The 26,976-nt window shown below is 47.1% G+C and overlaps 1 protein-coding gene and 2 long non-coding RNA genes across 6 annotated transcripts in view; 2 read left to right on the plus strand and 1 right to left on the minus strand.

Annotated features, from left to right (window-relative positions):
• The window catches only part of LOC308591009 (maestro heat-like repeat-containing protein family member 7), a 25,565-nt gene extending 20,024 nt beyond the window's left edge, over nucleotides 1–5,541 (plus strand). For 3 of the 4 annotated variants that reach the window (XM_081201510.1, XM_081201508.1, XM_081201509.1), the window contains 3 exons: nucleotides 57–209; nucleotides 2,552–2,650; nucleotides 5,321–5,461. In XM_081201510.1, coding sequence (XP_081057636.1) covers nucleotides 57–209; nucleotides 2,552–2,650; nucleotides 5,321–5,446 — 378 coding nt within the window. In that variant the 3' untranslated portion in view covers nucleotides 5,447–5,461. Of the gene's footprint in view, nucleotides 1–56; nucleotides 210–2,551; nucleotides 2,651–5,320 lie in introns of all 4 variants that reach the window. The other variant, XM_081201511.1, reaches the window with a different exon arrangement.
• The window catches only part of LOC308591176, a 230,257-nt gene that overhangs the window by 85,440 nt on the left and 117,841 nt on the right, over nucleotides 1–26,976 (minus strand). Inside the window, exons 7-8 of the long non-coding RNA XR_014010026.1 lie at nucleotides 22,930–23,006; nucleotides 15,136–15,204 (exon numbers count right to left, since the gene is read on the minus strand). This is a non-coding gene — a long non-coding RNA (uncharacterized lncRNA). The remainder of the gene's footprint in view (nucleotides 1–15,135; nucleotides 15,205–22,929; nucleotides 23,007–26,976) is intronic.
• LOC308590817 lies at nucleotides 8,871–10,257 on the plus strand. Its single transcript, XR_014009917.1, has 2 exons — nucleotides 8,871–9,746; nucleotides 9,989–10,257. It is a non-coding gene; the product is annotated as an uncharacterized lncRNA (long non-coding RNA).

Here is a 26,976-nt window from a genome sequence, read left to right on the forward strand (position 1 = left end):
GGGGACAGCAGCCCTCCGCTTTCCCTGACGGCATTTCTCCGCCCTTCTCGGCACAGGCGTCCAAGAAAGTGAGACTGGCTGCCATCTCCACCTTCAGCCACCTGTTTGAGATCGTCCGGTGGGGAGGCAGAGAGCAGATGAAGGCGCTCGCTCTCCAGAGCCTGGTCCCCCTCATGGTCCATCTCCAGGACAGTGACCCAGTGCAGAAGGTAGGCAGATGCAGTTCATCAGAAAGCAGCAAGTCCTGGCTTAAAGGTAAAGGGACCCCTGACCATTAGGTCCAGTCGTGACCGACTCTGGGGTTGCGGCGCTCATCTCGCTTTATTGGCCGAGGGAGCCGGCGTACAGCTTCCGTGTCAAGTGGCCAGCATGACTAAGCCGCTTCTGGCGAACCAGAGCAGCGCACGGAAACTCCGTTTACCTTTACCTATTAATCTACTTGCACTTTGACGTGCTTTCGAACTGCTAGGTTGGCTAGGACCGAGCAACGGGAGCTCACCCCGTCGCAGGGATTCGAACCGCCAACCTTCTGACTGGCAAGTCGAAGGCTCTGTGGTTTAACCCACCGAGCCACCCGCGTCCCATCTCCTAACAACAAAGGGACATGGCAAAGGGATGGTATCTGCAACATACAAAATACTACTACAAAATCCCACAAGCCCCCTAGATGTAATAAAAAAAAAATGGGAGGATGACATAGGCTATGAGATTAACCCCACCCAATGGACTGGAATGTGGTCTAAACCTCCCTTTAAACCCATATCAGCGAAAAGGAAAGAACTCGCTCTGAAACTCACAGGTGGTACCTAACACCATGGAAACTAACGCTAATACACCCAGGAGCCTCACCAAAATGCTGGAGAGGGTGCACCTCCACAGGCACACACCTCCACATGTGGTGGGAATGTCCCAAAATCCAATTCTTCTGGGCAGCAATCGTACAAAACATATGCAAAATAACTAAGCAAGTATTAGACGTCACCCCAGAACTGGCCCTACTAAACATCTTCCAAGACAATAATGCCCACTCACAGCACAAAGCGCTCATAACCCACCTACTCTCAGCAGCCAGAAGCATCATAGGCAGACACTGGAGAGACCTGTCAGGAGTAAGCATGGACCAATGGTACCCAATAGTATGGGAAACAGCCTTACTAGAAAAACTAACCAACAAACTGAAACTGACATGGGGACAAATAGAAGAAGACACCTTCACCCCGGTATGGCTCCCCTTTATCACATTCACAGCCCAACAAGACAACGACACAAATCCACTAACAGCACACAAATCAATCTGGCTAACCTGATTCAAACAAACACACACACACACACACACACACACACACACACACACACACACAACCCCACTCACACATGAAATCAAATTTCACTACAGCCAATCAAAGACAACCAACCAGACCCTAGGCCAGTGCCAAGCTCTCTCACCACTAAAGCAATACAGTGGTACCTCGCAAGACGAATGCCTCGCAAGACAAAAAACCCGCTAGACGAAAGGGTTTTTTGCTTTTTGAGCTGCTTCGCAAGACAATTTTCCCTATGGACTTGCTTCGCAAGACGGAAACGTCTTGCAAGTTTGTTTCCTTTTTCTTAACACCGTTAATACAGTTGCGACTTGACTTCGAGGAGTAACTCATAGAACGCAGTGTGGTAGCCTTTTTTGAGGTTTTTAAAGACTTTGGTGATTTTTGAAGCTTTTTCCAAAGCTTTCCCGACACCGTGCTTCGCAAGACGAAAAAAATCGCAAGACGACAAAACTCGCGGAACAAATTAATTTTGTCTTGCGAGGCACCACTGTACAAGCGAATAGTAAAGAGAACCCACACAAGTGACACTGACACAAAACCCCACAAATACACTAAGTAGAATAGAAGCATTGCCCCCCGACCCCACCCCACCCACCATTCCCCGCTCCACCTCTTTCCCCCTTTTCTTCCTAATGTAACACTAATGTCTCACAACAAATGAAACTGATCTGTAGAAAACGGAACATGAAAAAAGAGACATTGCACATACTTTTGTAAACCAAGAAATCTTTAATAAAAATATATTTTTAAAAAGGGGGGAAAGAAAGCAGCAAGGCCTCTCGGCTAGGATGTCAGCAACTGGTGTCCAAGCCCTCATTCCATTAGCGCAACGATTTAGGCTTGTCAATGGTGGAGCTAGCCGCTCGGGCACCCGGAGTGGAGATCCGCCCATGGGGGCAGGCCGATCCACCATCGGGGGCAATCCAAGAGGTGGAATGATCCGGTGGGGAGCCAAGCGCAGCCCGATCCTCCCGGCGGGGCGCTAATCGTGGTGTGGTCGTGCAATCCTCCCGGCAGGGTGTTTTTTTATATATATTTTTGTGGTGAACTGCCCCAAGATTTATGGAAGTAGGGCTGTATATTAGTAATTATTTATTATTATTATTATTATTATTATTATTATTATTATTATTATTATTTTATTATTTTATTCTTCAATATTCTGCCTGAGTTTTCAGCAGCTGCAGTGGCAGAAGCTGTTACTCCCACCCTCACTTCTTTTACAGATGTGTTGGATCACTCTGAGAAGAGCTGACAAGTTTATGAAATCCTGCATCCAGTTGTCCATCCGGGAAAACGAAACCTGGAACTTCTGCAAAAGTCTTGTGAGCGCCTCTTGTTTATGTTGTTTTTCAGGGAGTGGGCAGCCAGAGAGCGATGGGGAAGAAATTGGGTTTTGATGTTACTGTTGTTGTTACATTGTGTATTTTGTGTTTTTACACTGCAAACCACCCTGTGATCCTTGGTTGGCATATACAGTGGTGCCTCGCAAAACGAAATTAATTCGTTCCGCAAGTTTTTTCTTCTTGCGAGTTTTTCGTCTTGCGAAGCACGGTTTCCCATAGGAATGCATTGAAAATCAATTAATGCGTTCCTAGGGAAACCTAGTCTGTCCCCCGACCTCTTCTGAAGGCTGGGGGGGGGGGGAACAAGGGCTTTTCTTTCCAATGCCAGCCTTCAGAAGGCTGTTCTGAAGGCTGGCGGTGGGAAGAAAAGCCCTTCTTCCCACCTCCCGCCCCGCAAGCTCCGGGGACAGGAGGGCTTTGCTGCCGACCGCCAGCATTTTAAAAGCCCCTGCTGTCCCGGGGCGATTTTAAAATGCTGGCGGGCGGGAGCGAAGCCTCCGCTGTCCCAGGGAGATTTTAAAATGCTGGGGGTCGGCAGCGAACGCTTCGCTCCCGCCCGCCAGCATTTTAAAATCTCCCCAGGACAGCAGAGACTTCTCTGCTGTCCCGGGGAGATTTTAAAATGCTGGGGGTCGGCAGCGAACGCTTTGCTCCCGCCCGCCAGCATTTTAAGATCGCCCGGGGCAGCGGAGAAGTCTCCGCTGTCCCGGGAAGGCAGGCGGGGGGGAGCAAAGACTTTTGCCCCCCGCCGGCCTTCAGAAGAGGTCCAGGACCTCTTCTGAAGGCCGGCTGTGGGCGAAAGTCTTTGCTCCCGACCGCCAGCAATTTAAAAGAGGTCCCCGGAGATTTCCCTATGGGCTTTCGTCTTGCGAAGCAAGCCCATAGGGAAATTCGTCTTGCGAAGCGCCTCCAAAACAGAAAACCCTTTCGTCTTGCGGGTTTTCCGTCTTGCGAGGCATTCGTCTTGCGGGGTACCACTGTAAATTTAATGAATAAATAAAAATAAAAAGGCACATATTGGTGGAAATAGCCTGCATTGTACAGCAGAAAAGTGCTTTGGGGGAAAATGTTTGCATACAAATATATGCCTATTTGGACTTGGGCTGGGTGTTCATCAGTATGCAGATGACACCCAGCTCTACCTCTCTTTTAAATCGGAACCAATGAAGGCAGTGAAGGTCCTATATGAGTGCCTGGAGGCGGTTGGAGGATGGATGGCAGCAAACAAGATTGAGGTTGAATCCTGACAAGACAGAAGTACTGTTTTGGGGGGTCAGGGGTTGGGCGGAGGTGGGGGACTCCCTGGTCCTGAATTGGGCAACTGTGCCCCTGAAGAACCAGGTGCGCAGCCTGGGAGTCATTCTGGACTCACAGCTGTCCATGGAGGTACAGGTCAGTTCTGTGTCCAGGGCAGCTGTTTACCAGCTCCATCTGGTACGCAGGATGAGACCCTCCCTGCCCGCAGACTGTCTCGCCAGAGTGGTGCATGCTCTGGTTATCTCCCGCTTGGACTACTGCAATGTGCTCTACGTGGGGCTACCTTTGAAGGTGACCCGGAAACTGCAACTAATCCAGAATGCGGCAGCTAGACTGGGGACTGGGAGTGGCCGCCGAGACCATATAACACTGGCCCTAAAATTTTAAATGTTGGTGCTGACCTTTAAAGCCCTAAACGGCCTCGGCCCAGTATACCTGAAGGAGCATCTCCACCCCATCACTCAGCCTGGACACTGAGATCCAGCTCCGAGGGCCTTCTGGTGGTTCCCTCACTGCAAGAAGTGAGGTTACAGGGAACCAGGCAGAGGGCCTTCTCGTTAGTGGCCCCCGCCCTGTGGAACGCCCTCCCATCAGATATCAAGGAAATAAACAACTATCTGACTTTCAGAAGACATCTGAAGGCAGCCCTGTTTAGGGAAGTTTTTAAAGTTTGATGTTTTATCATGTTTTTAATATTCTGTTGGGAGCTGCCCAGAGTGACAGGGGAAACCCAGCCAGATGGGCGGGGTATAAATAATAAGTTGTTGTTGCTATTAGGAGAAATAAAAAACAGCTAATAATAGTAATTGCAAACTGATGTGGCAGTGTAGAAAAGTGAACTTAAGGGAGGAGGACTGAGAGATTGAGAGGAACCAGAACAGGCAAGTCCACCTTTGCCTCCTCCTGTATTCCCTTTTCTCTCCAGAAGACTATTCACACAGTGCATAGTTAAACTATGGAACTCCCTCCCACAGGAGTTAGTAACGGTCACTGACCTGAGTGTCTTCAATGACGATTAGAAGAATTCATGGAGGAGAGGGCTGTTGATGGCAACTAACCTTGATGGCTGTGCTCTGCCTCCGCGGTTGGAGACAGCCACGCTTCTGAAACCCAGTTGCTGGGAACCACAGGAGGGGAGTGTTGGTCTTGTGTTCAAATCCTGCTTGTGGGTTTCCTAGAAGAGTCATCTGGTTGGCTCCTGGGAGAACACGATGCTGGACTAGATGGACTGCTGACCTGGTCCAGTACGTTCTACTGATGTTCTTGTGCAAGACTGGTAGGCTTGGGTTGACCCTGCCCAGGCTCCATCCTTGCTCGTGAGGAATGGCATGGATTGGAAGGAAGGGAGAATTTCCTCACACAGCTCCCTTCTCTTTTGGACCTGCCTCCCAGGTGAAGCGCTACAGAGAACAAGGGGAAACCATCCTTCTGAATCAGGCCTTAACTTACCTGGAAAACCCCCAAATCACTTTGAGAGATGGAGCCATCAGCCTGTTAGGCAAGTTATGTTTGTTATGAAATTATTGGGCGGTCATTCATTAGTAATGCACATGGTGCTTCAGACAATGTCTCTGGGAAACAACAGCAGCAGAGGACAGTTCCCTGCCCTTAAAAACTTCCAGATCACCTGCTTATGAAGTGTGGTGCTGCCCAGGGAATTTTTAGAAACCCCAAAATACTGTGTTTTTTAAAAAATGGATAATGTGATTTGTGAGATTGGCCCCATCACATCATAAAGCAGGTGAAGTCACACCGAAGTTGGTCTGCCATCTTTTATTCAAAATGGCACCTGGGATCTCAGTGACCACAAAAACTGCCGCACCCGCCTCAAGAGCTCTCACAGCAAGTTTGGCGGCAATATCTTGAGAGCTGGTCATACTTATGCCAAACGAGGAGGTACAGTCAAGGCAAAGTCACATTTGGGGCCGCCATCTTGATTCAAAATGGTACCTAAAACCTAAACGCCTCACCTCAGGAACACTCTTGTCAGGTTTGGTATCCCAAGAGGTGTCAGAATGCCTAGAAAACAGGCAATGTACAAACCATTTTCCAAAACATATAGTAGATTCATCCTGATATATTTGCAGGATGGTTGGCTATTTAATAAGTGCTTGTTCTGATTTGTTTGTGAGGTGGTTAGATGACATTGGGTCAACGCAGCTGATCTCCCACACCTTCACTTTTCCTTACTGCAGAAAGTCCAATATTTTGGGGAGGAGGGTTTCTTGCACAAACACTGTAGCTGCACAACCTGAATTTACCAAGCACCAGAGGATGAAGGGACAGAAAATGCAGTCTCACATTCTTAGCCTTAGGTTTTAGCTGGAGATGAATGATGGAATCGTAGTGTTGGGAGAAGCCAAGGGGTCATTTGGTTCAACCACCTGCAAGGCAGGAATCAGAAGGGCAGGATGAAGTGAAAGAACAAGTTTTCCACAGTCATGTACAGCTTTCATTTGCCCTGTCAGTGGCTATCCTAAACGAGTCCATGCTGAGCCAAGCCGTTAATTTTTCACTTGCCTCTAGAGCGAGTTAGGGGCAGAATGTGCCAGGGAATGGGGAAAATGCTGCCATTTCCAAAATGGCGTGGCTAAGCGTTGTGACTTCTCCTAACTGAACCCGCTACCTTTGGCCTGCGGAGACATGTGCTCTGCCATTGGGCTACTGCAATTCCCTTGGTGGTGCTGGAATAGGCAGCCAGGAGTCGGCTCCCCTAAACTGCGTTCACCCTGTAAAAAGGTAAAGGTAAAAGGACCCCTGACCATTACGTCCAGTCGTGACCGACTCTGGGGTTGTGGCGCTCATCTTGCTTTATTGGCCGAGGGAGCTGGCGTACAGCTTCTGGGTCGTGTGGCCAGCATGACTAAGCCACTTCTGGTGAACCAGAGCAGCGCACGGAAATGCCATTTACCTTCCCGCCGGAGCGGTACCTATTTGTCTACTTGCACTTTGACGTGTTTTTGAACTGCTAGGTTGGCAGGAGCAGGGACCGAGCAACGGGAGCTCACCCTGTTGTGGGGATTCGAACCGCTGACCTCCTGATCAGCAAGCCCTAGGCTCTGTGGTTTAACCCACAGCGCCACCCGTGCCCCTGTGTTCACCCTGTAGCCCCTGGCAAAACCTGTTGCTGGCATCTCTCCCTGCTTCAACATTTGTTCAACATTTGTTTGTCATTCGGGGAGTGGCAGCCCTTTCTGACCAAGCACACGGCGGGCATTTCTACCCCTAGAAATCATCGCTCAGGAGTCAAAGGACCAAGGAACAGTAAATGCCATTGCAAACGGTGAGTAGGAATGATGTTTGGGTGCCCCTGCCGTGCCCAGTTCTGGCTCTGCCGCCTCCTTTTCTGACTCTACTTTCTTCTTTTTTGCATTGGATTTATACTCCACCTTTTTTTCTCGAAGGAGCTCAAGGGGGCGTTTGTGGTGGTCCCCCTCCTCAATTAATCATGACAACGGCCCTGTGAAGTACAGTCAGTTAGGCTGAGAGTGGGTGGCTGGCCCAAGGTCTCTTGAGCAGAAGACTGGGGGGGCAATGACATGTACATCATGTGCACAGGATGGTGCGAGGAGCCGGGGGGGGAGGCCAAATGCCGCAACAGTACGGATCGTTCTCAACATTGAGGGGACCTGGCTCCCTGTTATGTACTGAGTTGGTATATTTCACTCCCCCAAAAAATTGTATTGGGGGCCCCAAAGGAACCTGGCCCCCTTAGAGTTGGTATCTATCCTTTGTATGCATGGTCTTTGAAATGTACTCAGAGTCGCAAAGTGATTCCATGCTCTTTATTCAGCTCATAGTGGTGAGGAGGAATGAATGAAAGTCCCCTCACAGTATCTGCTTTATATACATTATTTACACAATGGGCTGCACATGATTGGCTAATTCCGGAATTCTACTGTAAGCCAATCAGGTTGTGGATTCACTTCTATCTGGAGCAGGATTGGGTGGTTCCTGCCAACCAATCATACTGCTGCATTGTTCTTGGACCAATCAGACTGCTGCATTCTGAATCCTATTGATCTAGGACCAATCAGACTGCTGCATTTTGGATCCTATTGTTCTAGGACCAATCAGACTGCTGCAGTTTGGATCCTATTCAACTCAGTACATAACAGTCTTCATTGCAGGAAGTTTCCTTATCCACCTTTTCACAACTAGGTCCCAGGATGGGTTACAGCAATGTAACCAAGTAGTTATAAATAAAAGGAAAAGTTTTTCAGTTATAAAACTGTGCATATTTCTTTAGTGCCTTGATGGAATTATTTTATCGTGCATCTTCATTATGAGTGTATGTGCATATCTATACAGTGGTACCTCTGGATGCAAACGGCATCCGTTCTGGAGCCCCGTTCACATCCTGAAGCGAACGCAACCCACGTCCGCGCATCTGCGCATGCGTGGGTCGCAATTTACTGCTTCCACACATGTGCGTGACATCATTTTGAGCATCTGCGCATGCGCAAGTGGTGAAACCCGGAAGTAATGCGCTCTGTTACTTCTGGGTCGCCGTGGATCGCAACCCGAAAAGGCTTAACCTGAAGGGACTTCAACCTGAAGTATGACTGTATCTAGATAGATATATCATGGCTTAACACTTGTAAACTGTTTAGAAGCCATCTTGGCAACCAAGATGTGTGTAAATCAGCAAATAATGCTAATAATTCTAAAAATATATTTAAAAAAGAAAAACAAAAAAGGCAGCAGTGAAAGCGTCTCTCTGTGGCTGTTCTCTGTGTTTTCCTTTCCCTCCTCACTTAGCCCTGGATTTTGTGAAAGTGGAAAAAAAATCACCCCACCTCAATTTGGCGGTATCCGCAGAGGCCTTGGGGCAAGACGAGCTCCCTTCAGGAAACTTCCTGGGAAGATGCTTCAGGAGACTCAGAAGAATCTGGAACAGATAGAAGCTTTTCCTCTGGAAAGGGGTGGGGGGAAAGGTAAATTTGGACCAACTGTTGCTGGCAGCCATCTTTTTAAAAATAAAAACCAAAAAATAATATTTTGTTATTGGTTTTTAGACAAATGCAATAACAATAACCATTAAACATCCAGCAAGTGTTTGTTCTAGCCATTAGACACAAGCTCACACATTCAGTGGTCAAACCTATTACTTAAAGTAACCTCCCCACAGAGAAGGCTGAGCAGCTGTTATAGTAAGGTCTTGTTATTCCTTTATTTCCTTGATTTTGATCCCGCCCTTCTTCCCAAAGGAGCCCAGGAGGGCAAACGGAACAATTTAACAAACGAATATTTTAAAAACAGCCTGGCAGACAGCAAGTGATGAATTCCTGAATGAGCTACGCAGGAGCGCCTAGTCTGACATCTGCTCATGTTGGTTTTTGCAGCCTCTCCTTCCGCAGACCTTGGGGGGGGGGGAAGGAGCTTTGTAGACTCCAGTGTAGTGGTTCTCCCCTTCAACCATGCCTTCAGTGTGGGTTAGGCTGGTTTTGCAGACAGTCCCTCTCGAGGGCTGAACCCCATCAGGACTCGCCACCGTACAGTTTTGACCACTACCTTTCAACCCAAGCATCCCCTCTCCCCTACAATCCCGGTTTCCCAGCAATCGACTGAAATCGCAGGGGAGCTCAAGGTCTGGAGGGGAAGGGACCAACCGTCCCACGGAGTGGTCCACATACAATGTCCTTTTCTCCTATAAACTCGGGTACCTGTGTCTTCTACTCCTGCTCGCCTGCCCCACCAGACCTTGTTCAGCCATGACTTGTCTCCATCTCAACCTTGACTCACCCAAGCTATCTTCCATCCCAGGCCTGCTCCGCCAGAAACCAGCTCCATCTCAATCCAGTAGCCACCACCACAGGTTTGTTGCTGTTGGTTTGCCAGGACCGACTCCCTTTTTTCCACTCCCTGGGCTTTGACCAGGCCAGTTGTTCCTTGATGCCTGCCTTGGCGCTTGGGTTTGAATCATGCGTTTGATCCTGCCTATGGCGTCCGGATCCACTTCCACCCCAAATTTCTACTGGGTGTTTTAATCTCTGCCTTCTTTGGGTTCCTCTCCCCAACAACACCTCATAAAACTCCCTGACTTTGCTCTACTTACAGAACAGGTTTCTCTTCAGCTAGCCCAGGCGAGAAATCGGCCATTGTTCTCTCTAAGAACTTTGCTCAAAAAGCATTTGTGTTTTTTGTCCTCTGTGGCGTCTCAATTCCAATGAAATTTCTGGGATATGCTTATTGTGAAGACAAAGCTTTTCATCCTCAAATCCCTCCATTATTTTATGTATTCATGTGTGTATTGCAGTATTGATGTCCGGCCTTTCACTACCAAGGCACGTTCAAGGTGGCCTACAAAATAAATGATGTGAAATTAAGCCGAAGTGTAGTCTCTGGTTTTATGTGCTGGCACGTCCCAGCATGTGACCTTTGTTCCATCTTCACCACCCAGTGGTCTCCTGCAACCTCAGAAGACTCTACCCTCCTTCTCTCGCCACAAGGCCTTTGGCACAACTCCTGTAGCAAAGCTTAATGATGTGTAACTGAAATGGTTATGCGTTCTTCCCATTTACTAGGGGTGGTGGAGGAATTCGCTTTGGATTTTAACATGAACCACATATTCACCCTCCACAGAATTGTGTGATGTAATTCTCTAACCCAATATTTTGGAGGGAGGAATGTATATTACGGGAAAGTGCTCCCCCCCAATGCATCTATTAATGAACATCACATAAAAAATGTGTCACACAGGGAGAAAATGCTTGCAAAAATGTGTATATTAGGCAATACAGTGGTACCTCGGGATGCGAATGGGATCCGTTCCGGAGCCCCGTTCGCATCCTGAATGCAACGTAGGCCGTGATAGCATGTCTGCGCGTGCGGCGTTTTGCTGCTTCCGTGCATGCGCGTGACATCATTTTGAGCGTCTATGCATGTGCGAGCAGCGAAACCCAGAAGTAACGTGCTCTGTTACTTCCGGGTTGCCGCAGAGCGCAATTCGAACGCGCTCAACCCGAAGCACATTCAACCCAAGGTATGACTGTATTGCATTAGAAATATTAGGGGAAATTCACACTACGATGTGGACTGGAGGTTTTTAAGCAGAGTCATGGATGCATTAGTTAAGATTTCTGCATTGCAGAGGGTTGGACTAGATGGCCATCAGGGTCCCTTCCCGCTCTACGATTCTATGATTCTACGAAGATGCTGGTGAATTTTCATGAGGACTTTTCCCCTTTTTCAAATAAAATCACAAACTGACCTGGAAAGGTGGGGTTAAGAATCTAAGACTGGAAAGAACGAGAAACCAAAATTGGCCGCTCTGTCCATCCCTATCCTTGCCCCCAGGTTCTTCTCATGCCTTGATCCTTCCCAGCATTACGACTGGGATAATAACTGCAGACAGAAGTAACGAGGTGTTGAACGCATTTTATTCAGCAAAGTTGATCATTTCAGCCTTAATGGATTTGGAAGCCGTTTCCCCATTCAGCTCCTGCATAAAACAGAGGAGCAAAAAGGAGTCCGGTGGGCGAATCATTGACGTTGATCTGCAGCAAAACAAGGTCTGGAGGAGGAGGAGGAGATCTCAATCTGGAAGGTAAAGAAAGTGGGAGCATCATTATCTGCTTCTAAAGAAACGTCATAATCTCTGCCTTGTGACAGGTAACATGGTGATGTTGACTAACTGGAGAAAGGCAATTGATTCTATTTCTGATTCTCAGATTTTTTAGGGAAATCTTTGCCTATTCCCCTGTGCATTGCTGATGACCCTGGAATGTGCCAATTTGCACAGTTTTGGCAAGGTTTACGGTGCCCCCATGAACCCTGGAACACTCTTCCCTTTGCAAAAGAAGACCAGGAAGCTGTACTTCAAGAAAGTTTCCCCTCCTCACCCCTCTTTTCACCAAAGAACCCCAGATAAAGTTTCTAAGGAACTGAATATAGGCCGAGGTGATTATCTGAGAATAGCAACCCTGAGATGGCAACTGCTGAGTCCTGCATTATGCTAACGAAGTCTCCTTGCTTAGGGGATCTTGTGCCCTTTCACAGCTCCTCCCTGTTCATTTCGGGGGGGAGGGGGGGTTATCCTTATGCCCAGCTTGCGAGCAGCCCCAGGGCACTTGTCTGACTAGACAGAGCTTGGTCTCGACTAGCAGAGCAAATCTTACGTTCTTTGGGAATTGATATACAATGAATTGGGGGGGGGGATGTTTAAAATAACATTTGTCAAAAAACCAGAAGCCTTTGTATTAAGAATTACAGGTGCCGACATCCCAAAAGACCAGAAAAGACTGTTTATGTATGCAAACGCAGCTGCAAGGATGCTACTAGCCCAAGGGTGGAAGGAACCAACAGTCTCTATCAAGGAAGAATGGCAAGCCAAACTGCTGGACTACACAGAAATGGCAAAACTGACTGGGAGACTCAGGAATGAAGAAGATAATGACTTTAAAAAAGATGGGGGAAATTCACAACTTATTTAGGAGACCATTGTAAACAAATAAAAACGTTAGCTGGACTTTAAAAATAACTTGTAAAGAAACGAAAGACATGGATAACTTAGAGAGATGAAAACTGAATGATATGTAGGTTTAGAAATAAAGTATTTTAAGGACCCATGCAGGGGACGGGAGGGAAATCACGAGATTCAGAGCACCTCATATATGGATATGTTAAAAGTTTTTTCTTTTCATTATTTTAAATTTGTTCTTGCAAAAACCAATTAAAAATATTTCAAATAAAAGGTTCTTAACAAGCCTAGGTAAAAAGGTGCTTTGCCCTTAAATAAGTTGGACTGCATTGCTTCTCCACAAAAGCTTTTTCTCACTGAGTGCAAACATTCTGTGTACTTGGAAGCAAGAAAAATGCCACGCATGAAGCACAGGTTATGTGCAAAAATGTGCACGCACACCAAATCCCCTGTATTCCTGCGCACCCCCCACCCTGCCTGAAGTTCACCCGGATGCGGCTGTCCAGCTTGTATATCCAGAGACCACGCACACCTGGAAGGAGGGTGCAAGAAAACGGGAGGGAAATCAAGGGCATGAAGCTTAATTTACTTACTGTATTTTTTGCTCTATAAGACTCACTTTTCCCCTCCTAAAAAGTAAGGGGAAATGTGTGTGCATCTTATGGAGCGAATGCAGGCTGCGCAGCTATCCCAGAAGCCAGAACAGCAAGAGGGATTGCTGCTTTCACTGCGCAGCGATCCCTCTTGCTGTTCTGGCTTCTGAGATTCAGAATATTTTTTTTCTTGTTTTCCTCCTCCAAAAACTAGGTGCGTCTTGTGGTCTGGTGCGTCTTATAGAGCGAAAAATACGGTACATCCCCACCTAGCTGCCCTAGGTCTATCGAACTCCTTCCAGATCTCTGCTATCATCCTGGTATAACGTAACGGAATAATCCAAGTGTGTGTTGCGACTCCCGTCCTGACCTGGACCACGAATTTAGTGAGAAGCTTTTAACTGCTCTGAAAAGTTTCAGAAGAGGCCAGCCAAAATGATCAAGGGGGTGAAGGAATTCCACTTCGAGGAACTGTTGCAGCATTTGGGGCTTTGGGGTTTAAGGAAAAAGTGAATGGAAGAAGACAAAATAGAAGTTAACGAAATGATGCAAAAGTTTTTTCCCCTCTCTCTCACGATGCTAAAACCCGTGGACACCCAAGGAAGCTGAATGTTGGATGGACAGAGAAAAGGAAGTTCTCCATCATGCAGCTTGAGCGTTTGCCTTCGGGAGATCTTTAGAATTTAGGAAGGATATTTATAAGTTGGAATGTGTGCAGAGAAGGGCGACCAATATGAACAAGGGTCTGGAAACCAAGCCTTATGAGGAATGGTTGAGAGAGCTGGATATGTTTAGCCAAGAGAAGACCGAGAGGAGATGCGATAGCCATCTTCAAATATTGAGAGGGTTGTCACATGGAAGTTGGAGAAGTGCCTTCTCACCAGCCCTGCTCCATGCTGTCAACATGGGTTTTGCCTGGCTAAAATGACCAATGTTGTTGTTTAGTCGTTTAGTCGTGTCCGACTCTTCGTGACCCCATGGACCAGAGCACGCCAGGCTCTCCTGTCTTCCCCTGCCTCCCGCAGTTTGGTCAAACTCATGCTGGTAGCTTTGAGAACACTGTCCAACCATCTCGTCCTCTGTCGTCCCCTTCTCCTTCTGCCCTCCATCTTTCCCAACATCAGGGTCTTTTCCAGGGAGTCTTCTCTTCTCATGAGGTGGCCAAAGTCTTGGAGCCTCAGCTTCAGGATCTGTCCTTCCAGTGAGCACTCAGGGCTGGTTTCCTTAAGAATGGATAGGTTTGATCCATGGGACTCTCAAGAATCTCCTCCAGCACCATAATTCAAAAGCATCAATTCTTCGGCGATCAGCCTTCTTTATGGTCCAGCTCTCATTTCCATACATCACTACTGGGAAAACCATGGCTTTAACTATCCGGACCTTTGTTGGCAAGGTGATGTCTCTGCTTTTCAAGATGCTGTCTAGACCAATAGATAATGTCTATTGCTTGCCTAGATGGAGGAAGGAGAGGGGTATGTATTTGAGTGTGTGTGTTGCATGGCTGGAATGTAGCCTACTGTAACGAAGGTGAGAGGTGCATCCATTGCTCCACCCACTTCTGCCTCCAGCCCCACCCAGAAGATCGTGCAAGAGGGAATGTGGCCCTCAGGGTGGAAAAGGTTATCTACTCTGGCTCTGAAAGATGAAAGTAAGTTTTGTTCTGGTTTTGAACTGGGTTAGCAGAAGTCATAGTTGCCAATTCTTCCCTGGCAAAAGAAAAGAAAAAAGTCTACTGAATTTCTGTTTGCCCACACCACTTGCTTCCACTTCTGGTGTTCCCTTCCGTGGCACTGTTTGGCCTCTTTCCTATTCTGTTGAGTTATGCCCAGCTAAGCCTTCCATAAACACCTCCGAGGTTCATCTTCTTCTGAGGGACAAAAGCGAAAAGCATGTCCTGGCCAAAGAGAGGTTGTTTTCGCAAACCTCCGAGGTCAGGGCTGACATTTGTCGTTCCAAAATTGGACAGAAGGGTGGGGACCCCCATCACTCACGGAGCTGAGTTTCGCTGGAGCACCCCATCTGAGCCTTTTGTTTCTCCTTTTGGGAAGACACAATAGGTCAGGTCCTGACCCCTGTTGTCGCTGCAAACTCTACCTCTTTTCTTCCCTTTTGAACGTGGACAACGGGAAAGTCTGTCAAAAGGTGGAGCGTGTGACCCCCCCAACCCATGGACAATAAGGTAGGTCACTGACCTCAACACGGTACACACAGTTGGCTCTTTGTTTCTAGGTCATGCCAAAGTCCTCTGTGGGTGGGTGCTTCTGGATGAAAAAAAAAGGCAGAGGGGACACTCTCTTTAGAAAGGTTTGGCTTTCTGCTTTAGTCCCCTCTTGATAAAGACAAGGCATGGTTTACAAGGCAAGAGGCCTGTCGCCAGCATGCTGGCAAGACCTATTTGGAAGGCTGTGCAACATCTGGAAACCACATTGGGGAGATATAAATGGGGATGGGGGAGGAGGGAGAGGGGTTTGGAGCTAGGGATGGAGAACGCTGTCCATTTCAATTTCTCGTTTTACCAGTCTTAAGATCAGTTCTCTACATATACACATCCGTTTGCGATTTCTAAAATAGGTCTTTGTGAAAATTCGTCACCATACACACATTTTTGCAGGCAGTTTCCCCTGATACAATGCATTTTATATGTTCTTTTTTACACACACTCCCTTAATATACACATTTCTGGGCCCATTATTTGGTTGGAAAACAGCAGCACAAATGCAGAAGAGTGAATTTCTCTTGAAAACTGCATTTCCATTTGCACATTGTCTCAGGAAGTGCGAATTAGGTAGGTTCGTATTAAATTCCTAACTGAAACAAATTTCTCCTCCCTCCTGAGCCCAGGTACATCTGTTCAAACTGTGGAAGAATCTCACAGCAATATCATTCCTAGGATACTTCCAATCTCTGGCTATTTTCACAAAAGATTCAATCACATACTAGTAAATTCAGGTTACCCAGTAATCACTGATTGGGAGGTCTTGTGCGACAACCACACAAACTCCCATAAATTGAACTTTTTTATGTAAGGCAAGTGATAGAGAAGCACACTGGAAAGTATAAAAGAGACCCTGCAGTTGTTGTTGTTTCTTCTTCTTCTTCTTCTTCTTCTTCTTCTTCTTCTTCTTCTTCTTCTTCTTCTTCTTCTTCTTCTAAGTGCGTTCATAATATTTTGTGTTTATGATGCTGTCAAGGTGGTCTCACATGTGATCCTGCTTTCAGTACTGTTTGTGCCTGCAAAAGTTTTGGGGCAGTCACGGTGCTACATTTCCAATCAGTAACTTCCAGCTGAATCCATATATATATATATATATATATAGCTCTGTAGCCTCTTCAGACAGGAATAGCATGGTGGTGTTGGGCAGGCATCTAAAGCAAGTTATTCCACTGCTAATGCACTGTTATTGTGTCAATAACATGTCAAATCAAGAAGAGTATGTCATCATAGGCAGAAGCCCATCTAGTCCAGCATCCTGTTCTCAAAGTGTCCATACTGAAGGCTCCAGAAATGCCACAAACAGGGCTTGAGGTCAATGGCAACTCTCCCCCCTTGTGATTTCCAGCAACTGGTACAGAGGCAGTCTGTCTCCAACACGAGCAGCCCCACTAGAGGGGGACAATTAGAAGCAATTCCTTTTTAAAAAAAAAGAGGAGGAGGAGAAAATGCCCTGTATTTCTCTACATTCCTAGCTCTGGCCCTTTCCTGCTGGGCTCTGCTCCAAAGTCCACCCCACATATCAGATTTTTCACTTTCTGGAGTTGGCAGCCCAGTGACATCACCCAGCCTCACCCAATTACATCACTGTAGAAGCCACACCTAGAGATTCTGGCAAGCTCCCCAATTGCTGCATCTTCAGATTCAGTGGGTATGAGACCTCATAGAGAGACAATTCCAGCTCAGGGTTGTTGCCTTCAGAGAAAGATGTATTATTATTTTTGCCGGGGGGAGGCGTTTTTTCTAACTGCAGAGGACACATCTCAGGCCTCATGCTGCGACTGCACCGATGCAGCCTCCTGAGGTTCTCTGAGATGCCCTATTGCACTATCTAGAACAGAGTTTCCCAACCTCGGGTCTCCAGCTGTTTTTGGACTACAGTTCCCATCATCCCTGACTACTGGTCCTGCTAGCTAGGGATGTTGGGTAGTCCAAAAACAGCTGGAGACTCAAGGTTGGGAAACCCTTATCTAGAATAATGGTTGATGCTGCCACTTGGCCACACTGCCTTGGCAAAAGAGCCCTGGGCTGGGCTGGTGTCAACATCTGGCATCCTTGAGCAGCTGATGGGGCCTCAGAAACTTGGCAGGGCCAACAGTGGGACAGGAACATAGGAAGCTGCCTGGTGCTGTGTCGGACAACTGATCCATCTAGCTCAGCGTGGGCTATGCTGACTAAGAGAAGCCCCCCCGGTGTTTCAGGCAGAGGACATTCCTGGTCCTACCTGGAGATGCTGGAGACTAAACCTGGGACCTTCTGCATATGCCTTCAAAGGCATAGGAAGCTGCCTTATACAGAGTCAGAATAATGATAATCTAGCTCAGTGTTGTCTACACTGACCGGTAGCGGCTCTCCAGGATTTCAGGCAGGGGTCTATCCCAGCCCTACATGGAGGGATTGAACCGGGGACTATCTGCCTCAAGAACGGGTTGTAGGGCTCAGTTCTAGGGGCGGGAGAGGATCCTGGCTCAAAATATACCCCCCCACACACACACACACCACAACTGCTTTGAGCTGCTTTGCCTCAAAGCCTCACTTGGTGCCCTTAGATCTCCTCATCACATTCGAAACCAGGGGAGGGAATTCCTTATGAGAATTGCAACTCAGAGCCCCCTCCCTCCTAAAGCTCAGCCTCGCCCTGGGCAGCCCTATAAGTCACTCCAGCAGCTGCAAAGAAACACAACCTTGTTACGTTCCACTGTCATAAAAACACAATAGCATTTGGCTGTCCAAGAAAGGCAAACCCTAACCCTCCCTGGCTCCCCTGAGGTTATAAAAAGGGGGTGGGTTGTTGTTGTGTTGTTTTTTTAAAAAAGCCTCCAGTCCTCATTGTGTTCCCCACGCTGCAGTTTCCCGGGAAACAGGCCCAGTCCAGGCATCCTTCCTGCTGTGGTCCTTGGCAAGATACAGTATTGTAGGCGGCTGCTTCTCTTCTGTTTCCAGCTGTCTCCCATGTGCTCCCAACAGGGCTGGAGAGGTGGAGGTGGAACTGACACCATCTGGAACCTCCCCCCACCCCACTGCAAAGGGCTTCCAGAATATATGACCTGATACATTCAGTAGCTGATGAAGAGAGGCAGGAGGAGATGATACAGGGATACCGACTGCACTCCCTGTTTTCCTCCCATTGGTTCTGAACTCCAGGGCTGGTGCAGTTTTCTTATTGTGTTGGGGGCATGGCAGAGAAATGAAGGGGCTTTGGGTCCTGTGTACTAGGACTGGGCGATATATCAATATATAATCCAAAACTGGATTGAAGTCCATCTTGTGATAATGGTTTCCTAATTTTTGACCTGGCAATATGTCACGAATCATGAAGTGTGTTAGGGCTAGGTGATATATAGTCCAAAACCAGTTTCAAGTCCTTATCATGATATTGATTTCCTTATTTTTGAACTGGCAATATATTGCGAATTCATGATGTGTGTGCTATGCAAAAATTAAAATATGGAGGGAAACATGAGGCCAGCCAATGCCTCCCCATAGCTCCATCCTGATTTCAGACATTGTGATATATCAATATATTGTGATGTTTAGCTGGTAATATATCAAGAAGTTGAAAACCAGATATCGCCCAGCCCTACTGCGTGCTTTGGACATTCAATTTCATCTCAAAATGAACAGTCATATACTTATGAACTCCATGCAAGTAGAAAACTAGCACAGCAGGGAAATGTTTTTTTCCTTGGGTGCTGATTTTCTACTGACAGTGGGGTTTTTTCACATTCAAAAAATGGTCATCTGACACCTGCAGCCTGAAGTACTATATATAGGATTCTACCAAGCTCTCAGGACCACCACACAGCCTTTTAAAGACCCAGCTCCTTTTGTACAAATTAACTTACTTGCCTTTGTTTTTTGGGTGGCTGGGGCTGTTCCCAAGTCACCCAGCTGGGCACTTTAAAAGCTGAGGAGTCATTTAGCAGAGGAGGCATCAGCTAAGCAGCTTTGTCCAGCTTTCCGACGGGTGCTGCCTGCCTGCTTTTCCTCCTCCAAAAACACCCTTCCAGCAGCCCTCAGACCAGATGCTCTCTTTGTCATTTCTTTCTCACCCTTTGTTGCTTTGCAGAAGATTTATGGCCTCTGGACTCTGTTTTTTATTTTATTTTTTGCAACAGCACATGCTAATTTGGCCCCAACGGGTCAACCTGATCTGCCTCCCACAATTGCACCCGAGACATGTTATTGCTTCAAATCTTTCTAGCCTCCAGATGACCAGGTCACAACGGCTTAAAAGCACTTGCAGTTTAATGAACTCAAGATTTATTCAAGTTTCTCTGGAGGTGACCTGAGAACACTGAGGGTTCTGTACAGGGGGCTGAACATATACATTTCTGGAACATATACATTTTATGGAAATTTTGTCCCAATGTATACATTTTTGTACACATCGCTTGGCTGGAGATCTGCATTCCAAAATCCAAAGAAGTGCGACTTTTGAAATCATTTTTATTTTATTTTACAAATGTAAATTTATTACAATACCAAATAGGTAAAGGTAAAGGTACCCCTGCCTGTACGGGCCAGTCTTGCCAGACTCTAGGGTTGTGCGCTCATCTCACTCTATAGGCCAGGAGCCAGCGCTGTCCGCAGACATTTCTGGGTCACGTGGCCAGCGTGACAAGCTGCATCTGGCGAGCCAGTGCAGCACACGGAATGCCGTTTACCTTCCCGCTGGTAAGCGGTCCCTATTTATCTACTTGCACCCGGGGGTGCTTTCGAACTGCTAGGTTGGCAGGCGCTGGGACCGAACGACGGGAGCGCACCCCGCCGTGGGGATTCGAACCGCCGACCATGTGATCGGCAAGTCCTAGGCTCTGGGGTTTAACCCACAGCACCACCCGCGTCCCTACAATACCAAATACAGTGGTGCCTCACAAGACGAAAATAATTTGTTCTGCGAGTCTTTTCGTCTTGCGATGTTTTTCGTCTTGCGAAGCACGGTCCGTCGCAACTGCGCCTCTTCAAGCGGCTTTAAGAAAAAAGCGCAAGACATTTTCGTCTTGCGAAGCAAGCCCATAGGGAAATTCGTCTAGCGAAGCAACGCAAAACTGAAAAACCCTTTCGTCTAGCGAGTTTTTCGTCTTGCGAGGCATTCGTCTTGCGGGGCACCACTGTAGATATCCATAAAAAGAGATTTCTCTGAATCTCGAGACTTTCCCCCCATCCCCTCCATTTGTCCTATTGCCAACATTTCCAACTGCATATTATTTCATAGTCTATATTTTGTATCTACCCATATTGCCCATAGTATTTGTTACATTGCAAATGAGGTTAAAATCCTGCTAATGTTTTCATCTGCTGGCAGTGGTCTCCTAACTAAATTATAAATTTTTCCCATTCTTTCTTAAACTTTCTTAAAGTTTTTGTCTCAGAAACCAAGAACACAAAGAAGTGTGACTTTTGAAGGATGGATGTTTCAAGTTGTCCTCTTGTTTAGATTTGCATTGAAAGGCAAATTGAATCAAATTTCCCACCCCTACCTACAAGGGGAAGTGAGCCATTCTGAATGCTTTGTGGAAGGCAACCTCTATGGGACACTCTGGTTGTGGGATCCCCACCATCAACACCACTGCACCCACAAAACACGCACACACTCCTGGGCATCCATTATTGGGGGAGATTCAGGACTGATAAAAGGAAGCACTTCTTATTATGCAGCGCATAGTTCAACTATGGAACTCACTCCCACAGGAGACAGGGATGGCCATTGGCTTGGATGGCTCCCAAAGAGGATTAGAAAGTTTACGGAAGTATATTAAAAAACCAGAAGCATTTTTACTGGGCATTAACAGACACGATTGTAAATTGTTTTTATATGCAATAACAGCAGCAAGAATATTACTGGCACAGAAATGGAAACAAGAATTAACGACGAAAGAAGAGTGGCAAATGAAATTAATGGACTATGCAGAATTAGACAAATTAACAGGAAGGATTCGAAACCTGCAGGACCAGAGATTCTTAGAAGACTGGAGTAAATATTTGAACTATCTAAAAAGCAATTGTAATAAACAGATTACACTAGTAGGACTGCAAGATGTTCTGTAAGGAGGATTATGTGAAATATTGCAAAGAGGATTATGAAGAGAATTATTAGTTAATGATAATTAAAAGTAAGAGAAATTAAGAAATGCAGAATAAGTGATATGGAACGGAAAATCTTCAGAGGTTGTTGATGGAAGTCTAAAATATTGTCTAAGATAAGAATTTATGTTAAATGATTGTTGGAAATGATATGTTAAAAAACCACTAAAAATGTATTTTAAAAAAGAAAGTTTATGGAAGCAAATGCTACGGATGGCTACTAGCCACAATGACTATGCTTTGCCTCCACAGTTGGGAGGCAGCAATACTTCTGGATGTGTTGCTGAAAACAGGTAAGAAAAGGTTGTGCTCAGGTCCTGCTTGCAGGTGAGTCACTGCGAGAACAGGATATAGGGCTAGATGGGTCAATGGCTTGATCCACCAAGGCTGTTCTTATGTTCATATGTTAAACTTATTGCGAGTCCCGTGGCACAAAAGAGGTAAAGAATATGACTCACTGGCCCGGTGGGAGTTTGGATGTCAACAGATAGAAAGCTGGGAAGTGAGGGGGGGGGTAGGAGAGGTTCAGACTGGCAGCGAGATCAATGAAAAGGCTTTTGGACATGCCCCATTGATGCCATACCATCCTGTCCCCATCTGTCACCCTCTCTCCTCTCTCAACCCATGAATGGGCACTAGGGGGGGATGTCTGCATCACAAAAGAAGAGGTTCCAATTATGTTGTCATTTTGCCTCCCCACTTGCAAGATCCATCAAGTGGGGACAGGGACCGTTCTGTGCCATGCCCAGCTTTTCTCAGGGTACCTCAGGACATGTAAGCTGCCTGCTTAAAGCAGCAGGACCAGTCCAATTACGGGAAAGACAAAAGGGGAGGAGGAGCCTTGGAAGCCCTGTGTTAATTGAAGTGGGGTTTTGCGCTAATGAGGATTGAGTACAAGGAAGCGCGGGGTGGGGGGGATGTTAGGGAGCCACTGAGGGCTTGTTCCTCCCCCCCCCAAGGATCCCTCAGCACTTCCCATTCCCCGCAGCCTCTGGCTCAGATTTTGACAAAGCCCCTTCCAAGCAAGAGGCCGAACGGCTGGTTGGCGTGCCAAGTGAAATTCCGGAGAAGAAAGCTGACCACTGTGCTAACACAAGGGCTTCTGTTTAGAACACAGGATGCTCACTGCCTTATACCGAGTCAGACCGTTGGTCCGTCTAGCTCAGTAACACCTACACTGGCCCGGCAGCAGCTCTCCAGGATATCAGAAGGGGGTCACCCTCCCATCCCTACCTGGAGATTGAACTTGGGGTCTTTTGCATGAGCACTGAGCTATGGCCCTTCCCTAAAGCACTGGGTGGGAAGCCAGTTGGCAATCTTTACATGTAGCTTGCAGCAGGGGTAATGTGCTTAAAGCACTTTCCGTGCAGCAAAGTTCTGTGTGCCCGATGCTATGCTATCTTTCGCCAGTAGGGGGAGCAGTTGTATCAGGTTGGCTGAGAGTATGAGAGTTTTGTCTTTTAAGGGAAATTATCGTGGAAAGCAGAGTGTGGCGGCGGGGTGGGGGGAAGGGGAAAAGGAGAAAGATCATGTGTTTTTAATTCTGTGTGAACATTTAAAACTGATGAAAGCTAGGATGGAAGCTGAGTTTTAGCTTCATTTAATTTCTGTCCATGCTTTCCCCCGCTGCGCAAAGCATCTTACAATCAGGAAAGTTATTCATGGTCATGTAGACAATCATACTCACTCAGCCTTCGGTGCTGGTTCATGCAAAATGGCATCTTCACATGAGGGGTGTCCATCCACAAGCCCACCTGAGCATGCCTAAGGGGAAGCAGAATGCATTAGATCATTGCACTGTAAAGATTTTCCATTTATCTATTTATTTATTTATTTATTTGGGCTTTGCTTTTTATTATTTTTTTAAAAAACTTAAATCTCAAAGATATGCAGTAGTTACAAGAAGTTATTAAATACACACATGCAATACCTTTTGATATGCATATGTTAATACTTACCCACCTAGAAAAGCTATTATACCCATCAACAGTTATGTTATATTTATTCCACATAAATTCAGTTAAGGGCTTCCACTTATCCTTAAACTTTTTTCTCTCTCTAGCCTATCATCGCTCACTCTAATCCATTCTGGAAGTTTATACTTCATTGCTACTTTACCATTTTCCCCCTTAACCCTTTTTAAACTGATTTGGGGGTTTTTCAATGTCAAAATTCCAGTTTTGCCAAAGTGGTCATTTGCTATTGTGCCCACCAGGGGGCAGGATGACATAAGCAAGGATAGATTGTTACCAGCATCCTGTGACTGGCTGGTTCGATCGAAGAATTCTATCCCATTTTACAACTCAGAAAATTGCCAACATGTAAAATTCCACCCAACCATTACTCTCTCTTCCTTATTTTGATACTGCTTCCTCAGCCAGATATTGGCTGTGTACAAACCATACATTTAAAGCACATTCCCCCTCCTCCAAGAATTCTGGGAACTTTAGTATGTTAAGGGTGCTGGGAACGATAGCTCTATGAGACTCAAACTACAGTTCCCAGGATTCATTGGTGGGGGGAGCCATGTGCTCTAAATTGTCTGTACACAACCTTCTTTGCTGGGCCACTTCCAACAGCTTGCAGCTGCTGTTGTTCAAGTTAGGCCTGGTGTGACCTTTCTCTACCCTATCTCTTTGATTTTTTTCTCCTGCTCCCATATTCCCTCAACCCTCTGCTCAGGTTTCCCTCAGGCCTTCTATCACTTCCCATTAGTCAGTGCCCATACGGCAGGGGGGAGGAAACTTTGGCCCTCCAGATGTTGCCGAACCACAACTCCCATTGGCACTAACAAGCCTTGCCAATATTAAAACTATGGTACACCTTCTCTCCAGCCACCATGCCTCTTCTCTGACTACCTATTTCTTAGGCTCTCAGTCTTCTGGAATCCTCTTTCTATGCAGACTCGCAACCTTCCTTCTCCCCCAAGCAGCCCCACTGTCCAGTTCTGTAGGCACCTGAGTGTCAAGTCCTGAGCCCAAGTCCACCTAAGAGAACCTCCATGGAGCCCTTCAAAAACAACCACACACACAATAGCTGTTTTTGCAGAGAGCTGGTATCAGCTGATGTAGGCTGACCAGGCCTGATGTGCGGTAAGCTACACCTGCCTGGAATTGCTGGCTAGCTGGTTAAAGGGCCATCTCTTTATTTTATTTTTTTGGCCACCACTTTATTTTGTTGCCTTTGGGGTTCAGCACAGCTGGGAGGAGCTGCAGGGGATTCATCGTCTGAGTCAGACTGCGGGTCCTTGATGGCCACAATTTCTTGCATGGGCATGCTAAAGTTTCTGCATTCGCCAGCTGCCACCATGCAGTCACAGCCCATTTACATCCGCAGCAGGCAGGTAGGCAGAAGTGGTTTTTATTCAAGCTGAGGCCAGCCGGAAGTCTAGCAAAAGAACTGTATAATGATGTTATAGGGAAAGGGGAAATACAGGCCAAATGCAGGGCAAGGGATCCAAGTGTAAGTATTGGGAAGGGACTGTGGCCCAGGGGTAGAGCACCTGATTTGCATGCAGAAGGTCCTGGTTCAATCCTGTGTGTCTCCAGGTAGGGCTGGGAAAACCACCCTGCGTAGAACCCAGGAGAGTTGCTGCTAGCCAGTTATGTACTGAGTTAGACAGACCAATGGTATTCCTGTGTTGCCATCTGTTCAGGGAAGGACCATAGCTCTGTGGCAGAACATCTGCTCTGCATCATCATCACCTTTATCACTATTATGTATTGAATTGTTATACCACCCTTCATCCGAGGATCACAGGGCAGTTTACAATATAAAACACAAAAATGCATACCACAGTAGCAAACAATAAACCAGCCCAACACACACACACACACACACACACACACACACACACACACACACACACACACTTTAAAAGGCCATAAATTGTTTAATCAGCCAAAGGCTGGTGTTTTTGCCTGGTGCCTAAAGATTTGTAACAAAGGCACCAAGCGAGCCTCCCTGGGTAGGGTATTCCATAAGGAGGGAGCCACCACAGAAAAGGCTCATTCCTGTTTCGCTACCTCAAGACCTCTTGTGGTAAAGGTAAAGGTAAAAGGACCCCTGACCATTAGGTCCAGTCGTGACCGACTCTGGGGTTGCGGCGCTCATCTTTATTGGCCAAGGGAGCCGGTGTACAGCTTCCGGGTCATGTGGCCAGCATGACTAAGCCGCTTCTGGTGAACCAGAGCAGCGCACGGAAATGCCGTTTACCTTCCCGCTGGAGCGGTACCTATTTATCTACTTGCACTTTGACATGCTTTCGAATTGCTAGGTTGGCAGGAGCGGGGACCGAGCAACGGGAGCTCACCCCGTCGCAGGGATTCGAACTGGCGACCTTCTGATTGGCAAGTCCTAGGCTCTGTGGTTTATCCCACAGCGCCAACAGCGTCCCCTTAGACCTCTTGTGGAGGGGGCACACAAAGAATGGCCTCAGGTGATGATTGCAGGGTCTGGATTGCTTTAAATGTGCAGAGGCGGTTCTTAATAAGGTGCCTGGCACCTGCAGGTACAGCTGAGAAATCCTTTTCTGAGATCCTAGAAAGCTGCTGCTTTTAAGCACAGTCAAAACTCAGCTGGGCAGAGCAATGAATAGGCTGAACTGACAGGAGGCATGTTCTTGTCCAAAGCCAGTGAGCCACCTGGGGCATCTTAAATGGGTCTGACTCAGCCCTCCCTCCCTTCCTCTTGCAGACACAGTGTTAGTCTCCCAGCCAATCCACCCACCCTTCCTCTCCCCACCTGTCTTTTCTTCTGCAGCTGCCTCCATTTACAAGACTTCTGGCTCCCCAAACTCTCCTTGCCTGCGCGGAAAACCCATAAGGGGATTTGAGTACACTCTGCTCTTCCGGCTGCCCGGAAGGAGCAAAGGGTTGAGGAGAGAGGGGGCTGCCGGGGCGGGGACAGGAGAAAAGCAATTGAGCAAAGCAGAGGCATCTGCTGGAGAAGCGGGGGTGGGGTGGGGGGTTGGAGGAAGAAACTGCAGGACTTAAAAAAAAATTGTGCCTCACATTTCCTCCTCTAAATTATGAGAGCTCGTAAACAAGAGGGAGCCCCAGCCCTCTGAGGTTTGCCACGTAAAGAGTTAGCGGCTCGCAGATGCCATAAGTGTGGTGTCCCGTCTGCTGGAGATGGGTTCTTTAAAGGGTATTTGGGGGGGTAGGGTTTTCTTTCCCCTCCCCCCCTTTTATTTACGCCAAAGGTTGCTTCTGGTCTCTCATCAGTTCCTCCAATGACATTAATAAAATACTGACATGCCTTCTGAGGCTAAGAAGAGACTTGCCAATGGCCCACCTACTTCAGCATCCTGTTTTCACAGTGGCCACCGACCAGATGCTTGTGGAAAATCCTCAAGGCGGGGACAGAGCGCAAGCGCAGTCTGCCCTCCTGCAGTTTCCAGCAACTGGAGTCCAGAAGCAGCTATGGAGGCAGAGCGTCGCAATCATGGCTAATAGCCATTAACTGCCCTCTACTTCTGAGATCTCCTGCAGGCTGGTCTGTTATTGTGGGTGTATTCTGCAACCTACCTGTGACACGATGATGGTGAATTAATGGCAGAGTTATTCCACTTAATTTGTTTCTGTGATGCATCTGCCACCTATCCATTACAGTTTTGCCCTCTAGATAACCTATCCGGCCCTTCAGGTATTTGAAGAAAACTATCACGTGGTCTTTTTTTGTGAGCTTTCCAAAGGGGTTGAAAACCCCTAGCTATGGGTGTTTGTTGAGCATT

This window comes from Podarcis bocagei, assembly GCF_964188305.1.
Source record: "Podarcis bocagei genome assembly, chromosome: 7".
Taxonomy (NCBI): Eukaryota; Metazoa; Chordata; class Lepidosauria; order Squamata; family Lacertidae; genus Podarcis; species Podarcis bocagei.